The sequence below is a fragment of the Gallinula chloropus genome (assembly GCF_964237585.1).
Source record: "Gallinula chloropus genome assembly, chromosome: 9".
NCBI classification, from domain to species: Eukaryota; Metazoa; Chordata; class Aves; order Gruiformes; family Rallidae; genus Gallinula; species Gallinula chloropus.
Window position 1 is genome coordinate 1584264 of NC_140094.1, and position 23182 is coordinate 1607445.

The 23182-nt window shown below is 45.4% G+C and overlaps 1 protein-coding gene across 2 annotated transcripts in view; it reads left to right on the forward strand.

The window, feature by feature from the left end:
- The first annotated feature begins 231 nt into the window (after positions 1 to 231).
- The window catches only part of UBE2Q2 (ubiquitin conjugating enzyme E2 Q2), a 48596-nt gene continuing 25645 nt past the window's right edge, over positions 232 to 23182 (forward strand). For both annotated transcript variants that reach the window (XM_084268011.1, XM_084268012.1), the window contains exons 1-2: positions 232 to 522; positions 17150 to 17254. In XM_084268011.1, coding sequence (XP_084124137.1) covers positions 337 to 522; positions 17150 to 17254 — 291 coding nt within the window. In that variant the 5' untranslated portion in view covers positions 232 to 336. The remainder of the gene's footprint in view (positions 523 to 17149; positions 17255 to 23182) is intronic.

A 23182-nucleotide genomic window follows, 5' to 3' on the forward strand; every position in this document is an offset into this window, starting at 1 on the left:
GAGCGGGAGGAGGGCAGGGCGAGGGCGGGGCGGCTGGCGGGGCCGGCCCAGCCCGCCGGGGAGGAAGGGGAAGGGAAGGGAAGGGGGTGCTGGCTGTGCTGTTGCCCTTTTAAGCGAGCGAGTGGGTGCAGGAGGCTGGTACAAAGGGAGCTGCCGCCGCGCTCGCCGTCCCCCCGCCGGCTGGGGCTGCCCCGGCCACCCCCCCCACCCCCCCCCCCCCGCCATCTTCCGCCCCGCAGGCGCGGCCGGGGCTAGGGTCGGGCCGGGCTAAGGCGGAGGGAGGCGGCGGCAGAGCGGGCGAGGCGGCACAGGCCCGGGCCCGGAGATGAGGCCAGGATGTCGGTGTCAGGGCTCAAGGCCGAGCTGAAGTTCCTCGAGTCTATCTTCGACAAGGACCACGAGCGCTTCCGCATCGTCTCCTGGAAGCTGGACGAGCTCCACTGCCAGTTCGTGCTCCTGCCGCCGCCGCCGGGCTCCAGCCCGCAGCCGCCGCCGCCGCTCACCATCCACTGCAACATCACGGTGCGGGGCCGAATGGGGCTGGGGGCGGCGGGGGAGGTCCGGGGCACGGCCCGCCCTCGCCATTGTCTGCGGGGCGCGGGGAGGGGGCGCAGCCCCGCCACGGGGGTGACTCAGCACCGGGGGGGACCGGGGCCTCCGCCCGCCGCGGGGGCCGGAGGGACTGCCGCGGCGCCTGGGCCCGCTTCCCCCGGAGGTTGTGTCTCTTCCCCCCAGTTCCCGTCGCGACCATAACAAAAGTTAGCGAGCGCCCCCCACCCCGCTCCCCGCCACCCCCCTCACCCTCCCCCCCGGCCTCCGCTCCCCGCCGGAGCGGGAGCCAGGCAGCCCCCTGAGCGGCTCCTCTGGGGGATACGCGGGTGCGGGGAAGGACGCGGGCCGCCGCGCCGCCTGCCGCCGGCTGCTTCGGGTCCGGGAGCCCGGAACAAAGGGCGGCCGGGCCCGGGGCAGCGGGGAGAGAGAGCCCCCGGGCCGGCTCCCCGCTGCAGGGCCGTCCTGCGGGACAGCGGAAGGGCGATGGGGGAACCAGAGGCGCTCTCCCTCCCTCCCTCCCTGCCTGCCCCCGTCCCTGCGGTGTCTCGGCGGGGCGCAGGCAGTGTTTTCCTCCCTGCCCCGAGAGGTGGGAGCCCGGGAGGGAGGCGGAGGGCGAACGCTTTACTGAGTGCGCCACACCGCCGCGGCCTGGAGCCGGGCGGCCCGCCCTGACCCGGGCGGGGAAACGCCGCACGGGCGGGCCTGGGTGGCGGCCGGGCCTTCCCCCCACCCCCGGGGGTCAGCCGGTGAGGCGCGGCGGGGGCCACCGCTTCGGGAGCCGCGGCCGTAAGGAAGGACCGTGAAACTTTTCGTTCCGGGATAAAATAATGCCGCTGCCTCCTGACAGAGAGTTATTCTGTCGTGATAGCGGTGCTCAGGCTTGTGACGGGGCCGTGAGCAGCCCGCGGGGGTTCTGCCCGCGGTCTCAGCGGTTCTCGTTTCTGTTCGGTTTTCATTCTTTTGCCGTCTGAATTCGTTGGGGTGGGTTGGTTTGTTTTACATGAGTGGGAGGGGGCGAGCAGGAGAAAAATGTGCCGTGGTAAATACCCTTTAGTTTTCTGAAAGTTCAGGGTACAAACTTGCTGAAGGATGTGAGTGTGTCTGTGGCTCTTGCACAGGACGGTGCTGAAGGTGCCTTTTCATCGGGCTGCCTGTAGTTATTAGGGACTGTAAATGCCTTATCAAGATTCAGCTAAAGAACAGAGTGTTGAAAAATTTTGACTGTGTGAAAATAAAGGTGTGTTTGGCTTTGATAGAAGACAAGCTCCAAGACCTTTTTGGTCTGTAAGAGGATGAACGTTGCAAACAGCACGGAGATGCAAAGGTGCGTGTAAGTGGGAATATTTGACTCCTGAAAGGTGAAAACGTGCATGCAAACAGACAAATCTAATAATCTTCATCAGATACTTACTAGACTTAACCTAACTTTATTAAATTTGATGAGACTTGTTGAGAGGGTCTTTAAATTCAATGACTTGTTGAGAGGGTCTTTGAGGGTTCTCAGTTAATGGCTACGAGCAGTCGGTTGGTTTTGTGGTCGTGGAACAGGTGTTAGTTTTACCAGACTGTCATATACACTTGTAAGACATACTTTCTAAAATAAGCAAGATGCTTTGGTGTTCTTGGGTTTAGACCTATCTGATGATGGAATGTGTTACTTCCCTAAGTGTTCAGGGTTTGGGGTTTGTTTTTTTTTTAATTCAGTAAAGAGTGTTTCATTGCGGGGAAGTCTCTCTGTTTCTTTCCACACAAAATCATCTATTTTATAAGTCTGACTCTAAAGGTTAAAATAATAGGTGTGATGAGACTGTTCCCTCAATCACCAGCTGAATTTAGCAGGTTGTTTCTTCTTTGTCAAGTGACAGCTTGACAGGGCAGTGAGGCCTGAAGGTTTTGATGCTGTGGATTTGTGCTGTGTATCTACTTCTGAGGCTGCTCTCGTTGGAGCTACTGGTGCAAGTGAAAAAAGAATGACTATCAGAGAAACATGCTGGCTTACTTGGAAGCCTTTGGTTGAGGTGTGTCTGAGCAAGCTAGAAACAGGTTCAGGTCACTCCTGGAGTTCTTATGTTTAATGAAACAGTGTCCGTGATGTGCTATTACAGTCGCTTGCCCTAAAGATCAAGAGGTCTTTTGCATGTCATTAGAACTCTGGCATATGAGGCTTCAAAAAGATCAGTAAAAGGGCTGTTTCAACCCTTAGAGCTGAGACTTCTGCTTTGAAGCTGGGTGTCCAGGCTTCTTGAAACTTCTGTTTCACAGTTGTTTGCGAGCAGCTTGGTGCCTTCCAATGTTGACTGATTTTTGGCTCTTTGAGGTAGGTGGCTCTTTCTCCCACCTATTAAAATAAAGGGGAGAGGACCACCTGGGATAAGAGAGGTGGTTGTCTTGAAGCAAGTAGGAAGCAGATAACAGAGTCAAAAAGAGAAAGCTGAATGCTACACTTGTGTCCTAGATTTTTGATACAGGTTTTAAACCTCAAAGTGTGACAAAAGTGATATATTTATTTTTTCCCCCCTTTTCTCTTTTTTTCCCCTTCTCACTGAATTCAGCCTTTTGGTTCTAACTCCCAGTCGTCTCCAGTTTGTTTGTTTTTTTCTGTAGGTACTGTAAACTAGACAAACATGTCTTGCTTACTGTGCTTCAGTGGATCTGCAGGAACTGGAACTTCAGATGGCGGTAGCAGCATATGAAAGCTGGTAAAGGCTACAGAGTTGTTGGTAAATGTGTTTCCTTGGGCAGACTCGCCTTCTGTGTTGGAAGCTGCTATCTTAGTGTCTGGAGTTGGAGTGCAAATATGTCACTCTAGCTGTTTGCTTCTTTGAACCAGTTTAACTCCTACAGTACTGACGAAGCCAGGGTGTTTCCCTTACAAATGATGACAGGTAGCACACCTGGACACCTGGGAATCCTGTGAAGGGGAAGAGCAAGCACAAAGCTCAATAATCACTTTTTCTCTGTGGTTCTGTTTGGGAACCTCGGTGTTTTACCTGACATGAAAGCTATCTAGCAGCGTGTACTGATGCTGAAGTTACTGGATGGGGAAGATCTGGTAGGGCAGGAAGCTTCCCATTGCATCAGCACTAAGTCTGAAAAGAGACCTGGTAACTAACTTTTTCTGATCTTCACAATGGATCTCTTTTCTTTTCTCCAGCCTAGAGAGAGAAGGCAGAGGAAAGAGGAAGCATTCTCCTGGAGAGGTGAGGGAGAGTGTCTGCTTAGGAACTGCGTGGATCTCCACAAGTCTCCTAGACTGAATTCCACAGCTTGATTAGAAGTCTGGCCTGGAATTTCTCAGTGAGATGCTTTTCTGAGTGCCTGTAGTGTGAGTTTGTAGAACTGTCAGAAGTTACGTGTTTGCTGCAGCATCCCTAGAAGAGTTAACCTGTGAGTAAGAGGAGTTTACAATGCTTGAAGTCACAGCAGGATATGTCTTACTTGAGGGCACTTCAGTTCCTTAAAGCAGCAAACGAACTTTTCTCTAAATTTGTCCTTTGTAATATCTGATAGTGACCCATATTGGAACTTAAGTGGTTAATCACACTATTTTTAAAAGAGGCGCTTTAGGGCGGAGTCACCCTTGTCAGAAACATTGCTGCTTATTCCTGAGAACTGCCTAATTATTGAACTTGTTCAGGCTGTGTCCCTTCACATGCCCATTTTGTTATGCCAACAGCAGCGTCTCTGTTCTGGGGTTTTATTTCTAGGTTTCTCAGGTTTCATTTTTATCTAACAGTGGTACTCCGATCAATTGAGTTCAATAACCCAGTGTCCTCTACAAAGGATATGTATTTATCCTGGTCCTGCTTTTGCATGTGTTCTGAAATACTATCAAAACAGTGGCCTTACTTGGGGGATTGTGCTTCTTGATCCTGGCTTTAGGTAAATGTCTTCAGTCCATCCTATAGTTACAGTTTGGTACCTTCTCAGGCTTATGTCATAGTATTCCAAAGGGGGTGTGAGAATTATTCAGTCTTTTCCTTGCTCTTGTGAGAAGGAGGATCGATTTGGGCTGCTATAAAACATCTTGTATTTTTTATATAACCTCTTCAGAGAGAAACTGGCTATTAATCTCTCTCCACGCATGCCCAGGGCTGCTACTGAAATTCTGTGTCCTCAAGCAGCACTTGCAGGGAGAGCGGGGCTTGTGCCAGCGCTGTGTGGGAGCGGGTTCTGCCCCAAACAGGTACTGAGTGCTGATGTGCAGCGATACCCTTGGCACATCAGCAGTTCAGTTCGCCTGACGTGGCTGACTCCGGCGTACTCTTGCCTCTCTGCTGGGAAGAAGCATCTTCTGCTTCCACTGACAAATACCCTGCTGCTAAATCGGAGTTAGAAGCTATTATGAAAGACTTGAAAGGGTTGCTGTCTATGGATAACTGCAGTTGATGGGAGAAGACTTTATTTTCCCTTCCAAACCAGACTGGATGAAAAGGTGTTGCCTGTGAGGGTTTTGACCGATCGGGTGTGTACGAAAAGCGAGCACGTGAGGACAGGCGCCGGGTCTTCAAAGGCGTGAAGCTCCCTAACAGGATGCACACCCTCAGCTGCACCTAGGCAGCTGGTAACCTTTTCCTGAAGTTACCTGTGTGTACACAGAACTAACTACGTAACAAACAAGGCTTTCAGGTCAAGCCTTGGGTGACCTTTTTTTTTTTGTTGCTGTTCACTAGACATTCTGTAGTGAGGTTGAGACCTTTGTCTTGCAGTGTGTGGGTACCAGGGCTAAACAAACACGGGCACAGCTTCATCTTGATAGTGTGTTTTTCTAACTAAAATTGGATATGTTGGAGTTGTTAAAAAGGCACTTGAGTAATTGATCAAATGTAACTTACATAATAGGAATTGGGAAGTTTAATTTTATGTAGCAAACCAAAATTAATCAAAAGTACTAAAAGAGTGAGGATTTTAACTTCTCCTTGTAAGCCAAGACTCTGATTGGAGAAGGAATATTGCAAAAAGTGGTAGGAGGGGAGTCTTTTATGTCTGGAAGATGTAAGACCCGACACCAGAACTTAGTTGTGCTGTTTGTGAAAGGCTGTCACCAGTGCTGCAGGATTTTGTAGGTCAGTTGTCCTGTCCCCTCTGTAAGGTACAAAGTGTTCATGAAACACCCAAGGAAACCACGATGGTGGGCTTCAAATACAAATGCTGGCTTATGTTGAGGTTTTGATGTACAGGAAGCTACACTTACTTCAAGTGGGTTACTTGTGTGAGCTAATGATCTAATAATTTCAGAACTGCAGCTATTGTGGTCCTCAAAAGAGCTCTCCCTGCACCTTTGATAATTAAAATGAAGTTCTGGAGGAAGAATCGTATTTATACTCAGAATGCTTCCTCACCTTAACATTAACTTTTCAGGAGACTTTTGTAAGGGACACCTTGTAATTTTTGTTTAAAGCTTGTTTAAAATTAGTGACTTTGAAGATGGCAGGTGGAGGTTGCCTTTGATTTGTGTTGCAAATGATACTTTGTGCCTAAATTGGAGTAGTAATTGGCCTTACCAGAGACCTTACATTGCAGGAAGAAAAGAGTAGGGACTGCTACTCCTGACTCTTTTTGGAAGGGGTCAGGGCATGCTAAGATTTTGGCTCTTCTGTTCGAGCTTTTTATCAATGAAAGAAAAATAAGCGAGTGCTGTGGAAGTGCAGTCTGTTCTGGAAAATAAGGTTGCACTTGCAGTTCATTGTGGCAGTCTTGTCTGCAGTGGGACCTGGCAAATTCAGAAGTTGTTAATGGAGGTGATCAAGTGTGTTTGAAAAAACCCAAGGCTAACTTCATTCTGCTGGGCTTACTCAGATTAGAATGAATTTGCAGGTGTTTTTTCGGTGTTATGCCAGAGGATATTCTGTGTTGATGATATGTTGATACCCTCAATGTGAATTAAAGATGTTGATTGCCAGGAAGAACAGAGTCTGATTGTGTCCTGTGAGGCTGCTGTGGCTTGCAGAGCGGCAGAGGCTGTGTGCCTTGTGAGGTGGCCCACACTGAGTTTGTTGGATGAAGGACCTGGCTGTCCCACAAGGATTTGTTACCAGGTTATTGTTCATCAGGATCATTTGGTTCCCTGTGTGGCTGGACACACAGCTGTACCCTCACAACAGAGGCCAAGGGAAGGGGTGAGAGTGCTGGGGGTGCTGCTGGAGCCAGCGCTGCCCACAGAGCTGCTTGCTGGGTGCTGGCTGAGTCCTCTGCAGCACTCAGGATTCCTCCCGACGTGGAGCATCTGAGCCAGCATCAGTCCCCAGGGCCTGCATGTCTGGCTGGTTCGGTACAGGGGCAGCTGTACAGGCACAGCTGGGCTGGGCTAACTGAAGGAGTTTGTTTACTTGTAAAGTCAAGTTCTCTTCAGGAAGAGGTGAAGATGGAGACAGTTCTCTAAATAGTATAACTAAGAAAAAAAGGGGGGGAAAGGGGGGGAACATGACATCTCTATAGGAACAAATGTTTGTAGAAATTATCAACAGGAATAACTACTGTTTTAGTTATGTCTCAGTGTAGACTTAATGTTCAGTCCTGTTGGGTGGCTTGCCTTTATGTACTTTTGGAATGTGATAGACCCCAGAGTTCTTGAATTAAGTGATTTTTTTTTTTTTTTTTGCTTGTTTTATTTTTTTCTCTAGACCCTGGACAGCAATATGCCATTATTAAGAGAGATGCTGGGTTAGGATTCACTGAGCATTCCACTGTGGTGCTTTAGTTGCAAGCTTTGTAGAAGTGGTGAAAATGGCCTGTCACCAGCTCATAAGAAGGCAACAGGAAAATGAAATGACTGATGGTAGTAAGGAGAGCCCATGTAACATTTAGATCTTGCACCAGCCTGCCTGTGCTCAGGACAGTTGAAGCTGGTGTGATCAGAGTAGCTCTCGACTGATCTTTGCTGGAAGCAGGCGTTCAGCTAGTGTAGCCTGTGTCTTACTGGTTCCTTGCTCCCAGCTGTAATCTGTTAAGTGTGGTATTAAAATAACAACCTTATGCCTGTTGTTTCTTTTCCTGTCACCTCGTGCGTACAAGGCATCCTGGTGTGTTAGGTGCTGCAGCGCAGTTAGTGCTTGACTTCTTGAGGTTTAGTTTGGACTGTCTTGGACCCAGGTCTCTGATTTTTCAACCCCTTGAAAGAAAGAGTTGAATGCAGTTGCAGAAGTTGAGATGAGATAGCTTCTTCAGTGTGTACTCAGAGAGGCAGCAACACACTGTTTGAACTTACGTGGTGGTGGCAGAAAAAAATTGGTGTGTTCCTGTGCAGTGCTCTTCAAGATACCACAGGCTTCCTTCACTTTGTGAAGTAGGAAATAACTGTGGTAAGAGCACAGTAGTGAATTTATTTATGATAAATGTGGGTTTAACTCCATGGTACAGAAATCCTGTGTGAGGGGGGGACAAAGTCCCATCTAAAGGGCTGTGAGGTGAAGGGAAGGGATGAAGTAGGACCCTGGGCTGGCAGGTGGTGGCTCAGGTTGAAGTAGTCGAGCTGCAGAACCTCTGGTAGTGGGTGAGAATGAGGTCCTTGTATCTCCAGATATGTGGACCACTGTGAATTTGTGAAGGGGGAGAGGGGAAAAGGGGAGAGTTGCCCTCAGAGAGGGGAATAGGGCTCAGTGCCTTCAATGGAAAGGGGTGCGTGAGTTGAACACTTGGAAGATGTGAATTCCTGAAGGTAAAGAGAACGAGGAGGACGAAGGGGAAGAAGCTGGGATTTTCTGGGTGACAGCAATAGTGATGTCAGACTCTGCATGCTGTGAAGGAAGTGTCCAAGTGAGGAAGGCAAGAGCATGTCTGCTAGGAAACCTTTTTTCAAGTCGTGGGTGAGTGATATGCAAGACGGTTACAGCAGCTCCTCAGTTATAGCCCTCGTAGAAGCTATTTCGTGCTACTCTGGCTTTGTGACACTGGCATTGATGTGACCTTTTCTGAATGTCCCTGCCTGTGTCGCTTCAGAAGTGGGTAATTAACAACCCTTGTTGATTAGAACGAGTTGACAATTTGTTTCAAGTAACTGGACCTCCAGTGGGTCTTTGGTGGGTGAGGGGCAAGATGGGTTGGTCTGACTGCTGTGAGGTGCTATGGTAAAAATCTGGATTGTAGCCCCTGCTCCACAGCCCCCTCCCCAGTAAGCAGGGCACTTGGTCTTCAGCCACCCCATGTTCTTAGCTCGGCTTTCGGCGAGGGCCATTTGTTGATGTTAATTGTGCTGGTCGAGGAGCGTCCCTCAGCTTGCTGAACTGGGTTGGTCCTTGACAACAGGCTTCGTTTTCAGAGGCTGCACGTTGCACTCGAACAACTGTCGCTGGCTGTGCTGTTAGTGCAGTCAGGCTTGGAGTTACCTTGAGGTGTGTTTGTGCAGCAGTACTTGCCCTACTGCGCTGCGGTGGATTTTCATCTGGGTCTGCCCAAAAGTCGGGAGAGTGTTTAGTCTTTCTGTGAATTCCTTTGCACGGATCAGTGGCTGTGTTTTCTCACACCTGGGGAATAAATTCTTGCTTCACAGGAAAGGGCAGTAACTGTGTTTTCATCAGCAAAGTGCCTTTTTTGCTTTTATACTCTGAAGTTTGTCTTTTAATTCTGTTTGATTATGTTTTAGTGGACAACAAGTAGCCTGCTGCCTTTTGTTTGCTAAAGGGAACGACCGAGGCTGTGACAAGTGATAAGGGACTCGATAAACCTATTTTTCCAAGGGTAATGTGCAATTCCACATATCGGAATCAGCAATGGGAACATTTTGTTTAGATCAAATAGTTCAAAGCCGTAAAAATTTGACCAGAACAACCTGTCCATAAGAAGTGTAAGAACCACAATGCTATGTCTGCACTCATGTCTGGGGCTGCCTGAAGTGAAATCTTGTGCCTTTGTACTTTGCTTGTTTTTTTGAGGTAGTGGTGTTTGAGCAGGGTGAGATTTGAACGTGCGTTCCTGGATAGAGGCATGGAGGTAAAACACAGAGGCAGCTCAGATTATTTCACCACATTTGAAACTGTTTGCCTCTTGTAGCTGCTGGTGTGAAAACAGTCTTTGCTTCAGTCTTCAGGAGCATTTTGTTTCTCAAAATGTCACTTTCTGTCTCAAGTGTCTCCGAAGTAAAGTCAAAGAATCCAGAAACATAATCTGTGAGTCTGGGTTGAACAAATGAATTTGTGCCGATGAAGCTGCAAATCACAAGCCTTTGGGATAACTTTGACACAAGGGCTTTGCCGTTGCAGTGCGGTCCCTGTTGTACGTGCCTCCTGTCTTGGGAATACCGGCACTTGCAGTTGCAGGTGAGTGTGCCCATCCAAGCAGCGTTCCATGGTCTGAGCTCTTCACTTCACAACACACTGTAGTCCGCATGCACTCCTACGGGAAGTGGCTGGTGTCAGTGCCAAGTGTCAGACCGTCCCGTGCCTGTCTGTCAAGGCCTGATGTGACAGGAGGGGACTGCTCTGCTCTGCCCAAGTGATGTCCCTAACAGCTCTGTGTGCCGTTAACAGAGGCGTTTCCTGGTGGTTGCTTTTGTGGTACTTCTAGAGTGGGTAGAACCTCAGTGTGCAGAGAACCGTGTTTCTCTTGGGAACAATCTGTGATGGTAGAGTGAGTTTACAGGTGTCCATAGAGTCATGGTCTGTTTGGGGTTTTTCTGTTCCGCAAGGCATGTGCCTTTTGACCCTGCCTTCTCTAACATGGCTGCATTTGAGAACATAAACAGTTCTAAACCAAGGTACTCTGCTACAACTTGCATCCTTCCCCAGAGAGTGTGCAGGAGGGGAAAACCACAACCTGGTTGTGCTGTTTTAATGCGCTCCTGTAGGAATTCAGTTCTGCGGTGGCGAGGATATTAGCAGAACCTACACAGAACAGGATTACAGGATTCTTTCACCTACTTCCTCTAAAGGTGCAAGATGATTAAGCTCCTGCAATCTCCAGGGGACTGACCAAAGCGTGCAGCTTCATCTGGGATTGTCCTGTATTGGGTGTAGCCATCAAGACAGTTGTTAAGCTGGAGGGTAGATGTGGAGTCATTGTCTGTGTTTGAGAGAGATACGAGTAGTTTTATCAGTTGAACTTGGTACCTTGCCGAATGCATGAGCTGTAACATGTATTCTTGCTGAACTGAGCATGTCAGGCTTTGACTTCAGGAAGAGCTAATAATACAGGGCTGTTTTCTGATGTGCAGAAACCGTTATGATCTCTGGTTATTACCAAAGAAAGGATGTGCTTCTCTTCACATACATTGAGCAAGTTAATAGTAAGTTGTATACAAGTCTAAATTTCAAATTATAGGTGTATACAATCTTAAAATTCAAAAGGAAAAGCAGGTTGAAGTTTTCCCCTGTTCAGTAGAGGTGAAATTCACTTTGTTCCCTCCCTGCCCTCAATATTCGATTTTACTTTTGAAACCCACCTCCCACACCCCCCATTGCATGCACTTTTCTTTTGAGAACCTGGATCACTGAACTGTTACATTCTTGAAGAAATGACTGTTCTTTAATACATAGAAGTGCAAATTTTTACTTGAACCTGTTTCAGAAAAACAGAGTTGAGAGTAACTGTCACTACTTTGTATTTAATTCTTATAAAAAATGGGCTGGGAGGACAGATGACAATCTGCCCACTTTTAAAGGTTCCTGGCCTGTGCATTTCACAGGCACTCCAGTACCTACTGGTGTAGAAAATGCTGACTTGCATCTTTTGCTGCCTTTGGAAAATTTGGCCTAATAATGGGAAGGAGTTTGCCAGTTGTGTAATCGGGATTAATGCACTTCTAAGGAGCTGTAAGTACTGGTGTTTTATGGTCATTGAGCTAAACTTTAGCTTCCAGTATGTGTTCTCAAGTCCTGGTATTTTTACTAATATTCTGGGTTTATTTTTCCCTTCTGAAGGCAGGTTGACACAGGTGAACAATTCATAAGTAGCAAATGATTGACTTAAACATTTGAAATCATGTGTACTAAATTGCAGCTAATTGTATAGCTTCACCTCCAGTGTTCTTTGAATGTTTGTGTAGGATGCCTATATGATCAAACGGGACTTGATGTTACTTAAAAAACCCCACGAGTTCTGCTCTTTAACTCAATCATACTTGGTAGCAGCACTGTGCTTGCTGAGGGAAAGCCATCTCCAACCTAGGAGCAATTACTTGATGCGTGTTTATAGCTGCAGATATATTCACCTTGGAAAGACTGCAATAGCCTCTGCGATGTCTGGTTACCTTTGGATTTACTTATTTCATTACCAAGATTTGTGAGAGCTCCAAAGGTCTCTTGTTGGCTGCCTCAAAGCAATTAAGCAGTTTGAAAGAGCTGGGGGGTTGATGTTCTGTTGGAAAGTAAAAGGGGAGGCGGGTAAAAAGATTTGGGGACCAAGAAGGTGCAAGGCAGATGTGCTGTTAGGAAAATCAGTTAAGTTTGAGTTGTAGCTGCTGTGGGAAGAACAGAACTGGGTTCTGTCAGTGTTGGACACTTTGCAAAATCTTCAAGAAATAAAACTGGTTGGCTTTCCAGCCAGTAGGCTAAGGGGTTTTAAAAGGTAAAAACACTCTTTCAATCTGAAATGGTCTGGAAATTAAAAGGAAGATCTGTCAGCCTGTAATTGCGGTTTGAAATCCTGATGCTGAAGATGTGTTTAAATGTGGTTTCCTACCATTTGACCGTGATCAAATGGCTCTGTTGCGTACGAGGAGATGTGGTTATGCTATTACCTCATGGCAAGCTGTGCGTACAGGTTGTTCCAATCTTTGGAATGTGAGCAAGATGTGTTGTTTTAATTTAGCAACCTCACCGTTTCAACAGTGTTCTGGTAATTTAGAAATGGCTTGTTTAAAAGTCTCTGTGAACAGCGGAATTGTGTCGCTGTAGCTTTACAGAGCAGGGTTGAGATTATATAACACTGAAGGTAAATCAGCCTTGCTGCTAAGGATGAGGAAGCACAGATAGGATATACTCAGATGACAGATGCAGGAAAAGCTGTCTTAATGTACGTGTTCCTGGTATCTTCTGTCACGATGTGCTTTGCTTTTTGTAAGCATAATTGTTAGTACAACTTACGTTAGACCCTGTTACAGGGAAGAGGATGCCTGAAGAGTGAGATCCCTTGTGTATCCTTATAACATGTTGTGGTCTCCCGAAAGGATTTGGTTGGTTCTGAAGTTGTCCCGGTTGTGGGAGCGTGGGGCTCGGTTCTCTCTGTGTTTTGTCTGTTTGTGAGTAGGCTGAATTCTCTTGCTGCGCTCTGTCACAAGAGCTGCAGAAGCATTTGCATTGACAAAGCTCCCGATCTGTCCTGGGTTTAGTACAAAGACCCTCTAGAAGTGATAATCCCGTGAATTGTAATTGTATCTGGGTTGGCTGTAAACATTCAGCCTTTGTCCTCAGGCCTCAGTGCATGCGAGGTGTGATGTCATCTCAGCTTGTCCTGTCTTACTGAGCAGTTGTATTAGCTTTCTAAGCTCTGCAGCACACGTTAGCTTGTGAAAGCTGCCCAAATCTAAGCATTGGCTCTTGTGATGAATTTGTGGTTTTGCTTGTGGAGAGCAGGAAAATGTCATGTTGCAGCAGTTACATAAAAAAATCTCCAACACTTAATGCGGGCGATGCCTGTGCAGCTGAGAGAGGGGATTTTCTGTCACCATACGTCAGCTCTGTAGCTGTGAAAGGCCCAAAATAACGTTGGGCTTTTAGCCATTGAGAATTAATGGTAAAATAACTGCTGTTCTGATGATGCTTTTGTGAAATGTTGTCTTTGTATTTGGGAAGCTTGTGTTCCTGACATGACATGACGTGACATGACATAACTCAAACCCATCTCTTCTCTGTAGCATGCAGATAGGGAAGAAAAAAAAGCTGACACAATTCTCTGAACAGAATTAGCTTATTCAGTTGTTTGACCTTACAAACCACAAGCTTAGTTCTTCATTGCATGCTACACTGCTACAAACTCAGAATCTTGAGATCAGAAGGTTTGAAGTTTGTGTGTGAATTCTGTATTTTAAAATATAGTGACTCATATCCGCGTGGAACTCAGCTGTTCCAAAAATATGGAGTGCTTACAGATCTAGAGAAACTTAGTGCCATTTATGTTTTTAGGTAAAATGAACATAGTAAGTCCGGAGAGTCAAGAAGCACTGCAACAAACTGGAAGGCTGATTGAATTTAATATTAAGCTGTTGTAGTGAAAAAGTTGGAATGTATAAAATCAGAAGTCTTTTCTGATCCAGCTGAGTGAATATGCTCACACAGCATTTAAGAGCAGCCTTTCTGATAAATGCAGTGTTCCCATTCATTTTTTGGAAGCTCAGACTAAAAACTGGAATCTTTCCTAACTTTGAGCACGTGGTGCTATGCACTGCAGTAACTCCTGTGTGCTATGCAGCAATTCACATGTGCTGTGCACTGACAGTCCAGGCAGCATCAAATCCCAGTGCGTGTTCTTGCTTTCACTGCAAAAAATGGCACAAGGTGGAATGAGAGCAGAGGATGAGGAAGGGCTGTTGTTCAGCAGGGAAGGCATCAGCATGCTGAAGTAGGCTCTGAAATGTATTTAAACACATGGCTGACAGTGCAGATCTGATGATCAAGCAATTTCCCTGCCTGGCAAAGGCTTTTCCACATGTGTTTTGGAGGAGGGTTTTTTTTGTGTAGAGCCCCCAGACTAGGATAGGTATTGATTGGAACCAAGAGAAGTCCTGTACATTACATGCATCTGGTGGAGAAAGGAGGAACAGAATTGTCACGAAAGGAGACTGCAGATGGAGAAGAGTTGGGCTTCATTCAGTAGGCAGCCTTCAGGTTCCAGATACAGTTTAGATTGATCTGACAGACGTTTATCTCTGATAAATCATTGCAGTTAATAGGCTTGCTTAGACACAGACTACCTTAATTAACAAATGCTTGATTAAAAAAAGAAAAAGCTCCAAAACACATGTGAAATACCTGTTAGGAGAATGTGTGTGCACAGTTGACTCATGTTCTAATGAGATGAGGATTTTGAGAGGCAGATGGCTCAGAGAATCTTGGAAAGGATTTCGCTTGTTCCTTGTATTTTCTCACAGGAATGTTGGTGTCAGAAAGTCGTGGCAGTAAGTGTTTACCTTACTGCCTTTCTCTTAACCTAGTGAGCTGGCTAGCAAAGTTCAGGTCTCAAAACCAGCAGGTTGCAACGAGCCTCCAGGCAGTAGGGCCACGCTTAGCAGAGGCTCCTTTCTGGTGCTCCCACTGCGCTTGAAGATCCAGCGAGCGGTATGAAAGTCTCGAGGCAAGAACATTGCGCTGCTGCGAACACTTTACAGGTAGGTAGTATGTTACTGAAAAGGAGACGTTATCTCAAAACCTGGAATATCTTTGAGGAAGAGTAGTTTCTAAAAATCATAGTTTGGGAACCCAATTAGCAGCTGGGAATTCAATCCCGTGTCTCCAGCAGCGATAGTGGTTAGTCTTGCAAGAGTGTATTCGGCGAAACCAAGGAGAAAATAGTCTTCTTCCTTTACCAAATACAATTAAAATGCAATTAAACCACATGTAACTACCCATCTGTTTGCCTGCCTTCGCCTTCAAGTCTTGGCAAGCTCAGCACTGGGATTTCTTGGTAGATGTTTGAGGTGTTTAGACCTTAGCTGTTCCAGAAGAGATACTCTGAGGTCTCTGTGGTATACTTCGAAGTGAAGCTGAAAGTGCAAGATGTAAACAGTTTGTCTTTTCATAGAGATACTAGGAATATCATGTATTCTTCTAAGGTATTTTTAGCTGTGATTTAAAAAGAAATAAATATTAATTGGGGTGGGGGCTGGGGGGTCAAGGGTTGAGGTGGGTTAGAAAAAGTCTATACAAAGGTTTCAGTTGAGTATTTTAGTCTGCTGGAGCTAGACTTTCCCTGGAGTATGCTGCCAGGTGGGAACTGATAGTCTGCAGTGCTAAAGTCCTTTATCTAATCTCATGGTTGACTTTGTAGCTGAAGTGATGAACTTCAGCAAGTCAGTTAGTGTTTTAAAAGCCCGTTCTGACATGCCTGTATTTTTCTCCAGTTTGCAAACAGATAGCATTATACATTGTGTGTTTGAAGTGGCAGAAGCTACTTGAAGTTAGGAAGGTCTGGGTTTTTCCTTTGTGACTCAGACTTTAAGAGCTTGCTAAGGTTAAGTTTGCTTGGGCACAACTTAAGACCAGGCAGTAAGAGTGACAAACAGGTATGTCGTCTGCCTCCTGTGACACATCTTACTGCTGTCTTGAAAACTATAAAGCAAGAAATACACAGTGCAATTAGGGAAGAGTGTAAATATGTATAATGCATGTTTTGGAGTCCCTGTAGGAGTAGTGGTAGGAACCTGGACACTAAGTGTTGAAGAAGGAAGCGTGGTTTTGTTGTTTCTGGAATGAGAAACATGGTGTTTTCCTTTTAAACCGCACGGAGAGGAAAGAATGAAAAATTCCGCATCTTATTTCATAAGACCTGAGGATAAGATACTATCTGGGTCATAAAACTGAGGTTCAGCAATTTGTTCTCAGCTACTAGAATTTAATTGAATGGGTGAGAATTAGTGAAAGGCCTTAACTAAAACAAAACAACAAAAAAAGGGGAAACTTGCTGTTGAGTTGGGAGCTGCATGGTTTTTTCCATCCTCACGACCTTACCAACCCCATGGTTTTTGAAACATCTAACTGAGAGGTGAAGGACTTGTGTTTACCTTCGTGTAGCAAGGGCCTTTTAGCACCTTTTGAAGCACTGCATGCTGTGGAAACCTAGTGACAGAAAACCCACTGGTCATGGATTGTGAGAGCGGCTGTGGGTCACATCTACTCCCGGAGCTGCGCGCACCCTCTCCATGGCGTGTTCTGGACAATCCCGTACACAGCGAACCCTGCGAAACCCTGTGATCGCTCTGTCACTCGGACGTGTTGTGGCACCTGCCTGGCAACCGTAGGACTCTCTTGGTGGAAGCAAGTTATCCTGTAAGCTTTCTTGATAGGGTTGTAGGAAAGATTTCTCAAACCATGTATTGCAACAGTGGAAAGTCCTATCCGAGCCTTGATGGTACGCAGATAAAATGGCAGATTTTTGGCATCATGAGCGGCCTCTTAACTTGTTCTGTGGGGCAGGAGGTTTGAGTTATATTGCTTCACTCTGAGGGGCAGTGCTGGAACAGTTGAAATAAATCTATTTGAGGAGGGAATCTGAAGACTCTGGGTTTTGTTGCTTTTGTAGCTTTTGTCTGGAAGAATCTGCTTTTTTGTGACAAACCAGCATCGAGACAGCTCTGCTCTGTGACGTGTGCTACTTGTGGTTCTGGTTTCTTGGTGATCACCTGTGCAGCACTTCTAAATTTCTGCCTCGTGTTCCACCCACATCCAGGGTTTTAAACTTCTCAGCACTGTTCCTTATGTATGTTCATCACTGGATCCAGATGAAAATAGGATGGAATACTAGAAGAACCAGTTGGCTGGTTTCTTTCAACTTCTCTCACATTACCTCAAACTGCTGTGTTAAAAGCTTTTATGTTACCTGCCTTAGAGTAAGATAAAAGGTGGTGTTAAGACTGTGTTGGGAAATTTTGGGGGTGAATAAGTTTTAAAAGCTTTATGGGTTTTTTGTTTATTTATTTGTTGGGTCTTTTGTGTTGTTTTTTTTTTAACAGGAGTCTTACCCCTCTTCATCACCAATATGGTTTGTAGAATCAGATGACCCAAACCTGACTTCAGTCTTAGAACGTTTAGAAGATATTAAGAAGAGCAATACACTGGTGAGCAAGTGTTTTGGTTGTTTCGGGTGTTTGCTTAGTTTTGATTGACTGTTTAGCTTTGCCACATTAAGAAGCAATTAAATTAGTTCAGATTTGGGGTTATTTGGGAGGTTGTGTAAATGCAGGTTTCTATTCCAAAAAAAAAAAAAAAAGGAACCAAATGTAATTCAAAAGGCTTGGCACAAAGAGAAGATAACAACTGAAATCTTGCTCTTTAAAGGAAGTTTAGTTTCAGCCCCAGTAATTGCACAGATTGAGGCTTTCTGGAAATAATTAGACAGTGAAATGGAGAAGAACTTAAAGCTACTGAATAAACACTCCTAATATTTTTCTTTGCACAGAAATCAATTACAGAGGCAAAAGCTTTGTGTTTCTGAGAGTGTGCAAGTCTCCAAAACATGGGTGTAATGGTAGCTAATGCAAAGACTTCCTGGTAGCCTGCTTGACCCAATAGCTTCTGGTTCATTGGAATGTTCTTAGTGATAAGTTTGAGCAGTGTTTGGACAATCACTGTTTAAAGAAAACCTTTGCACAGATCTTAACTTCAGTTTTGTATTTCAGAAAGCTATTGGGCATTATATCTTACTTGAGTCCCCCTTTGATGTGGTGAATAGGAGCTCACTGTGCTTGCATATATGGAAAAAAATAACTTCCCTTTTTATGCAGGAAAGGAAGTGTTCTTGAGTATTCCTTGAGGGGAAAAATCAGTAGAAATGCACTTTGTTCCATGAAGAGCAGTATTGCAGCCTACTCCTAAATTCAGGGATTAAACATGTTATCCTCTCCAAATTCAGCTTTCTGCCTCTTTAATAGCCCTTGAGGCTGGTCTTTATTGGCAAATTATGATGAATACAAAATCAGCCTGTGGAATACTGCTGCTTGCATGGATTATGTGCTGACCTTAATAATTGCCTGGTTTTGGAAAAGTTGGGAATGCTCTTTCTCATGAAATCCCTTACTGATAATGTGAATCCAGCATACTTGACTTCAAGTTAGGATGCACAAGTTTCTTCTTCTAAACAATATTTTGGGTGCATGTGACTTCTAGCAGAAATAATTGGAAAACTAACAAGCAAAGAAAGCTTCATCTGCAGTAGGAGTTTCTGTGCTGAATTGCATATGCACATAGACTGCTGATCTATGTTGTGAGAAACAGCTTCTGGTATCAAGATTGTACTTGCCCATGTAAAAGCTGATGGGCTGAGGTAATAGGCACCTGTGGATGGCCCAGTGGTTTCTCAGGAATCCACCCCACATCATGCTATGCCAAGATGAAAAAAGATGGGAGTGGTTCAAGAGACAGGCACATAGGCTACAACACCTGATGACTTTGTTTTGCTCGAAAGGCTTGACTTCATGGGCTTTGGGCTTGTGTTTTTTCTCCCTGCAACTTTTCACTGTGCAACTCCCTTTCTCCCCTTCAAAGGGTGCTGGAGCAACTCACCGATTTCTTGAGGTAGGGTAGGAAAGGGAAAGGGCTGCTACCTGCAGAAATTCAGAGGCTGCTGATGTATCACACAATCTCCTAAAATTCCACTTAGTGCATTTTAGGTTTTTAGAATGTTTCAAACCAGCTTTAATTTATTGCAGCCAAAGGATTGTTTGAGCCATGTTGCTATAGACTCATAAAGGGGTTAGAACAGTCGAATTTTGAGTGGGGATTTGCATTGAACTCTTCCAGAAGCTCATCTGAATGCAGGGAACGTGCTAGAAGCACTGCTAGCACGAGTACCCTGGCTTAGAGTCTTACTCTGCTCTTTCTACTTGCTTTATAACATCTGACAGGTAATGGCTGCGTGGGAAACTGAAGAATGTGCTCTTCAGGCATATAAACTGGACTGGGCCATGTGTGCAGAAGCTTTGTAATTTGGCATGGTAAAAGGAAAACTGGTTTTCCCATGCTAAAACCGTGCACTGCTTCCTGCAGAATCTTCCATGGGTCTGAAGCTCTGGTCCCTTGGCATCAGCATGGTCTGTTTCACTAGGAAAGTTCATTAAGGCTGTGATGAGCACAGATAGTATTAGATTTTGGGGGCTTTAGCTGCTTGACTATTCATATTGAACAAGTTCCAGTCAGCAGATGAAGGGGCTATAGAATTCCTTCTGACCCCTGCTGTCTCCTGAACTCCTTTGGAGATCCTAAAACCACGATTGCATTAGGCTGTCAGCTGCTTACTTGTGGATGTGCTGTGTAATAGAGAGGTCCCGTTTCAATTCTGTTCTGTTTAATAGAATGGGATTTACAGTTGCAAGTCTAAAGCTTCAAACCTCACTTTGTGGCTTATTAGATATAATTATACATGATTTGGAGGTTTGCTTTTTAACAACAGTCGTGAAATGGACTTGAGATCAGATGGGCAGCTTCTCACACTCTCCAAACCTTGAGGGCTTAAACTTGTATGGAAGGCTTTGAAAGTCTAGAATTCCTGGCGTGTGTACAGCATGGATAAGCTGCTGTCCCTAAGCACACTACTTCTGTATTAAGAGTTTAGATTTAGTCCTGTGTGGTGGCATGTCAGGGAAGAGTATCGGCTCTTGCAAAGTTCCAGTGCAGCAGCAGCTAGTTGTGTATCGAGATCACAGAGACAAAACATCAGTGGCTGCACTCCAAACGACAGTTGACTCTTCTCCTGCAGCAGTTTCCTTCAGCAGCAGGCTGAGGTTTGAGTCATTTATTTATTTTTATATAGCTATGGATAGCGTGTGTGTATATATAGGTACATGGAGAAGAGTAAGTATGTGTATACGTGCACGATACTGCTTCAGTCTGTGTTTCTTGGTGATCAGACAACAAGGTGCTTCATAGTGAACCTGACAAGATATTAGTATCATCAAGGGTAGCCTAAAATTGTTAATGTTTCTGTACAGCATTAGAAGGATCTCTTTGTGCATAAAAAGGCCTCCTAATGTAGGACAGGTTTCAGAAAAGCTGTTCTAAACCATTTTCAGCTTTGTAAGACATTAACGCAAGAAACAAAACAATTCAGAGGGGTGTGTGTGTTCTAAAGCAGAGTTATGGTGTCCGTAAGAGCTGCTAACTTCTCAGGACTCCTGAAGTACTAAAGGCTACATTGTAGATGTAGGTATCTGTATATTGTTAATTTTATATTCATTATAATAAATCAATTTATAAGGTTGTTATTGTGTTTGGTCCCTTGAGCGTTTACCTCATGCAGGCAATTCGCACGGCTCCATTAATACCCTGTGGATTTGGCATTCTCAGGTGCTGTTTAGTTTCAGCTTTAAGCAGTTGGATTCCAGGAAACTTGGGGTGTAGGGATAGCCCACTTTTCTGCAGTAGCAGCAAAGGGTGGGGGGGTGTTAAGCATCCGTTTTGCATTAGCTGAGTGTGTGAAGTTAGCTTGGAAATACCTTGAAATTATTCACGTGCAGCAGAAATCTGCTATCAGTTTTGACGCAGTCTGTTCACCTACCACTGGCATGTACCAAATCATGCTTGGCCCTGCTTCAGAGCAGGGGGCTGCATCAGGTAACTTGGGCCAAAAGGCATGTTTGGAAGCTGTCCCCTGTTTTTTCATACATGTGTGCAGCGTGTAAAGGATAATGGCAGTGGAGACCCATGGCAGAGGGATCAAGGGCTTGAAATGAAATCATGGGGAGGGAAAACAGTGAGGAGGAAGAAGGGTTGTAGAGTCAGGATCAGCTTCTTGCTCTGCCACCACCTTTGCAGATTGTAGAAATTGATGTCAAGGGAAGCAACTTAACTATAAAAATCAGCCTGTGGTCTGATGGTTTTATTAAGCTAACCCTGAGCTGTAGACCGCTGCCAAGGAAAGGGGTCTGTGCTCTCAGCTGCCTCCCCCTCTATGGTGAAACCAGGGCTTCTGTGCTGAAGCACATTAGGAATTGATCTGCCTCAAAGCTTGCAAGATGCTGCATGGTTGTGTGATCTCTGGTGCCAGGGGAAATGAGAAACTGAAAACGTGGGACTGGAGGCAGGGAGGGGTCTCTGCTGGCGCAGCCACTGTGGAATTTGGTCCAGGCTGTGCCAGCAGCTTGTTGCTTTTGAGGGTGCTTGTGTAACTTACAGCGGTGCTGCATCCAGGAGGAGGTGAGAGAAGCTTACAGTGTGTTGGGTCCTTGCCTGCACAGATTCTTTCTGGATTGGAGTTCAGGTGATAGGACTGCTCATGAAGAGGATGGGGAGTGTGATGCCTCAGAAAGCTGGAATCAAAACTCAGTAGCCTTGGTGACTACTAAGCAAGTATTCCTTATTGCAGCTCTGGGCACACAGGGGATCGCTCCTCTGAATGTGTGCGCCTGTTAAAGCCAAATTTCTCATATTTATACAGATTAACTGTACATATTCATTATAATTTCTAAGAAAAGGCAGGGTTATGCAAATTATTTCCAGGAAATCATTTCCATTAACTTCTCCCAGATAGAGCATGCTCAGTGACACTCAGGGGGGCTCCTGGTGGTCTTCAGTCGTCTTCCTCGCTCTCAGCGCATGCTCTTTACGTTTCTTCTCCCTGGTTATCTGAGCTCAAAAACACATTCCTTTTCACTGGAAACATGATATACTCTGTCTCCCAACTGGTCATCAGTCTTACCATCCATGACTCCCCTATCTTCTACTCCCTCCAGTTTCAAGGCTGCTACACTATTGTTATGGCTAAGTTTTGCAGCCGCTTTCACGAAACAGCTCATGTGATTACAGCCAGATTCTGCTAAAGTCAAAACTAACCTGTTCCTAAAAACACACAAATTCTTTCTTTATCTTCAAGGCTGGTTACTATTGCATTGTTATGGTTAAGTTTTGCAGCTGCTCTCACAAGCAGCGTACACAGTTACAGCTTTCTCTTAAACTAATCTATTCTTAAAACCAGGAAAATTCTTACATCAAAGCTACATTAATTGCCTCTTAAGCTACACCTACATCAATCCACGCAGCATGATTACATTTCATTGAATCAAGTGTAGGAAGCAGGGCAGGAATTGGTTCTTTCCTCTCTTCCCAGCTCTGACCCTCTCTTTCTGTGCAGACCCACCTGTGTTCAACCGCTCTTCCAAGCTTTGGACCAGCCAAATGTCAGTGGTGGTGTTCTTCCCCCACTGCTTATAGATTTATTTTGTTTGTAAGCTTCATAACAGATGTAAATAGATTGCTTGCCTAGCTTTGCATGAGGCACAATTACAGTTCCTGCCATGTTCTAGTTTCTGCTTCAGCTCTCCATGAGACAGTGTTGCTTGTGCAGAGAAAAATTTTCTCAGCAAAATGCATAGCACTGCAACTTCAAGCATCTTACACACACTGAGAATAATAGTTCTGAGACCTGTGTTTCTATCTACCGACTCACTTTTTGATGGACTAACCTGCTTTCTGCCTGCTGAAACATCTCCTGATGTTTCAGACACCTGGGAAGTTTCAAACACAGGTAGAGTCTGAGAAATGCGATTGTTACAGAAAGGTTCTGGCAACATAAACTCTCACAGCTCATGTAGGTGCTCCCAAGAGATGTGCTGCTGGTACACCAGTGCTTTTGAGTAAAGGGTGACTGCCAGGAACGGTGCAGAAACTGGCCAGTAGCAGGGCTTTAGACATCTGGAATATTTTGGGGTGATTAGATTTTTTCTTAGATACCTTAATTTATTGTGTATTTGAAGAAATACAGTATGCAAATGCCCAATAGTGTTGTAGAGCTGTTGTTCTTTAAAGAAAATGCCACCTGTGTGGTGCCTTAGGTGAGGCCATGTTGCCTGAGTCTCTCTCCTTTATGGAGAGATATTTAAAGGGGAGAGGGCGTTCCTAATCTAAGTAAGACTACTAGTAGTGCTGAAGGCTGTGTGTACACAACTGGTTGTCTGTCCTGCACGCTGCCTTCTACGTGTTCTGGCACAAACTCCCTTTGGTATCTGGAAGAAAAGCCCCAAAATGGGTGTGTAACTTCCACAAGCTCCATTTCA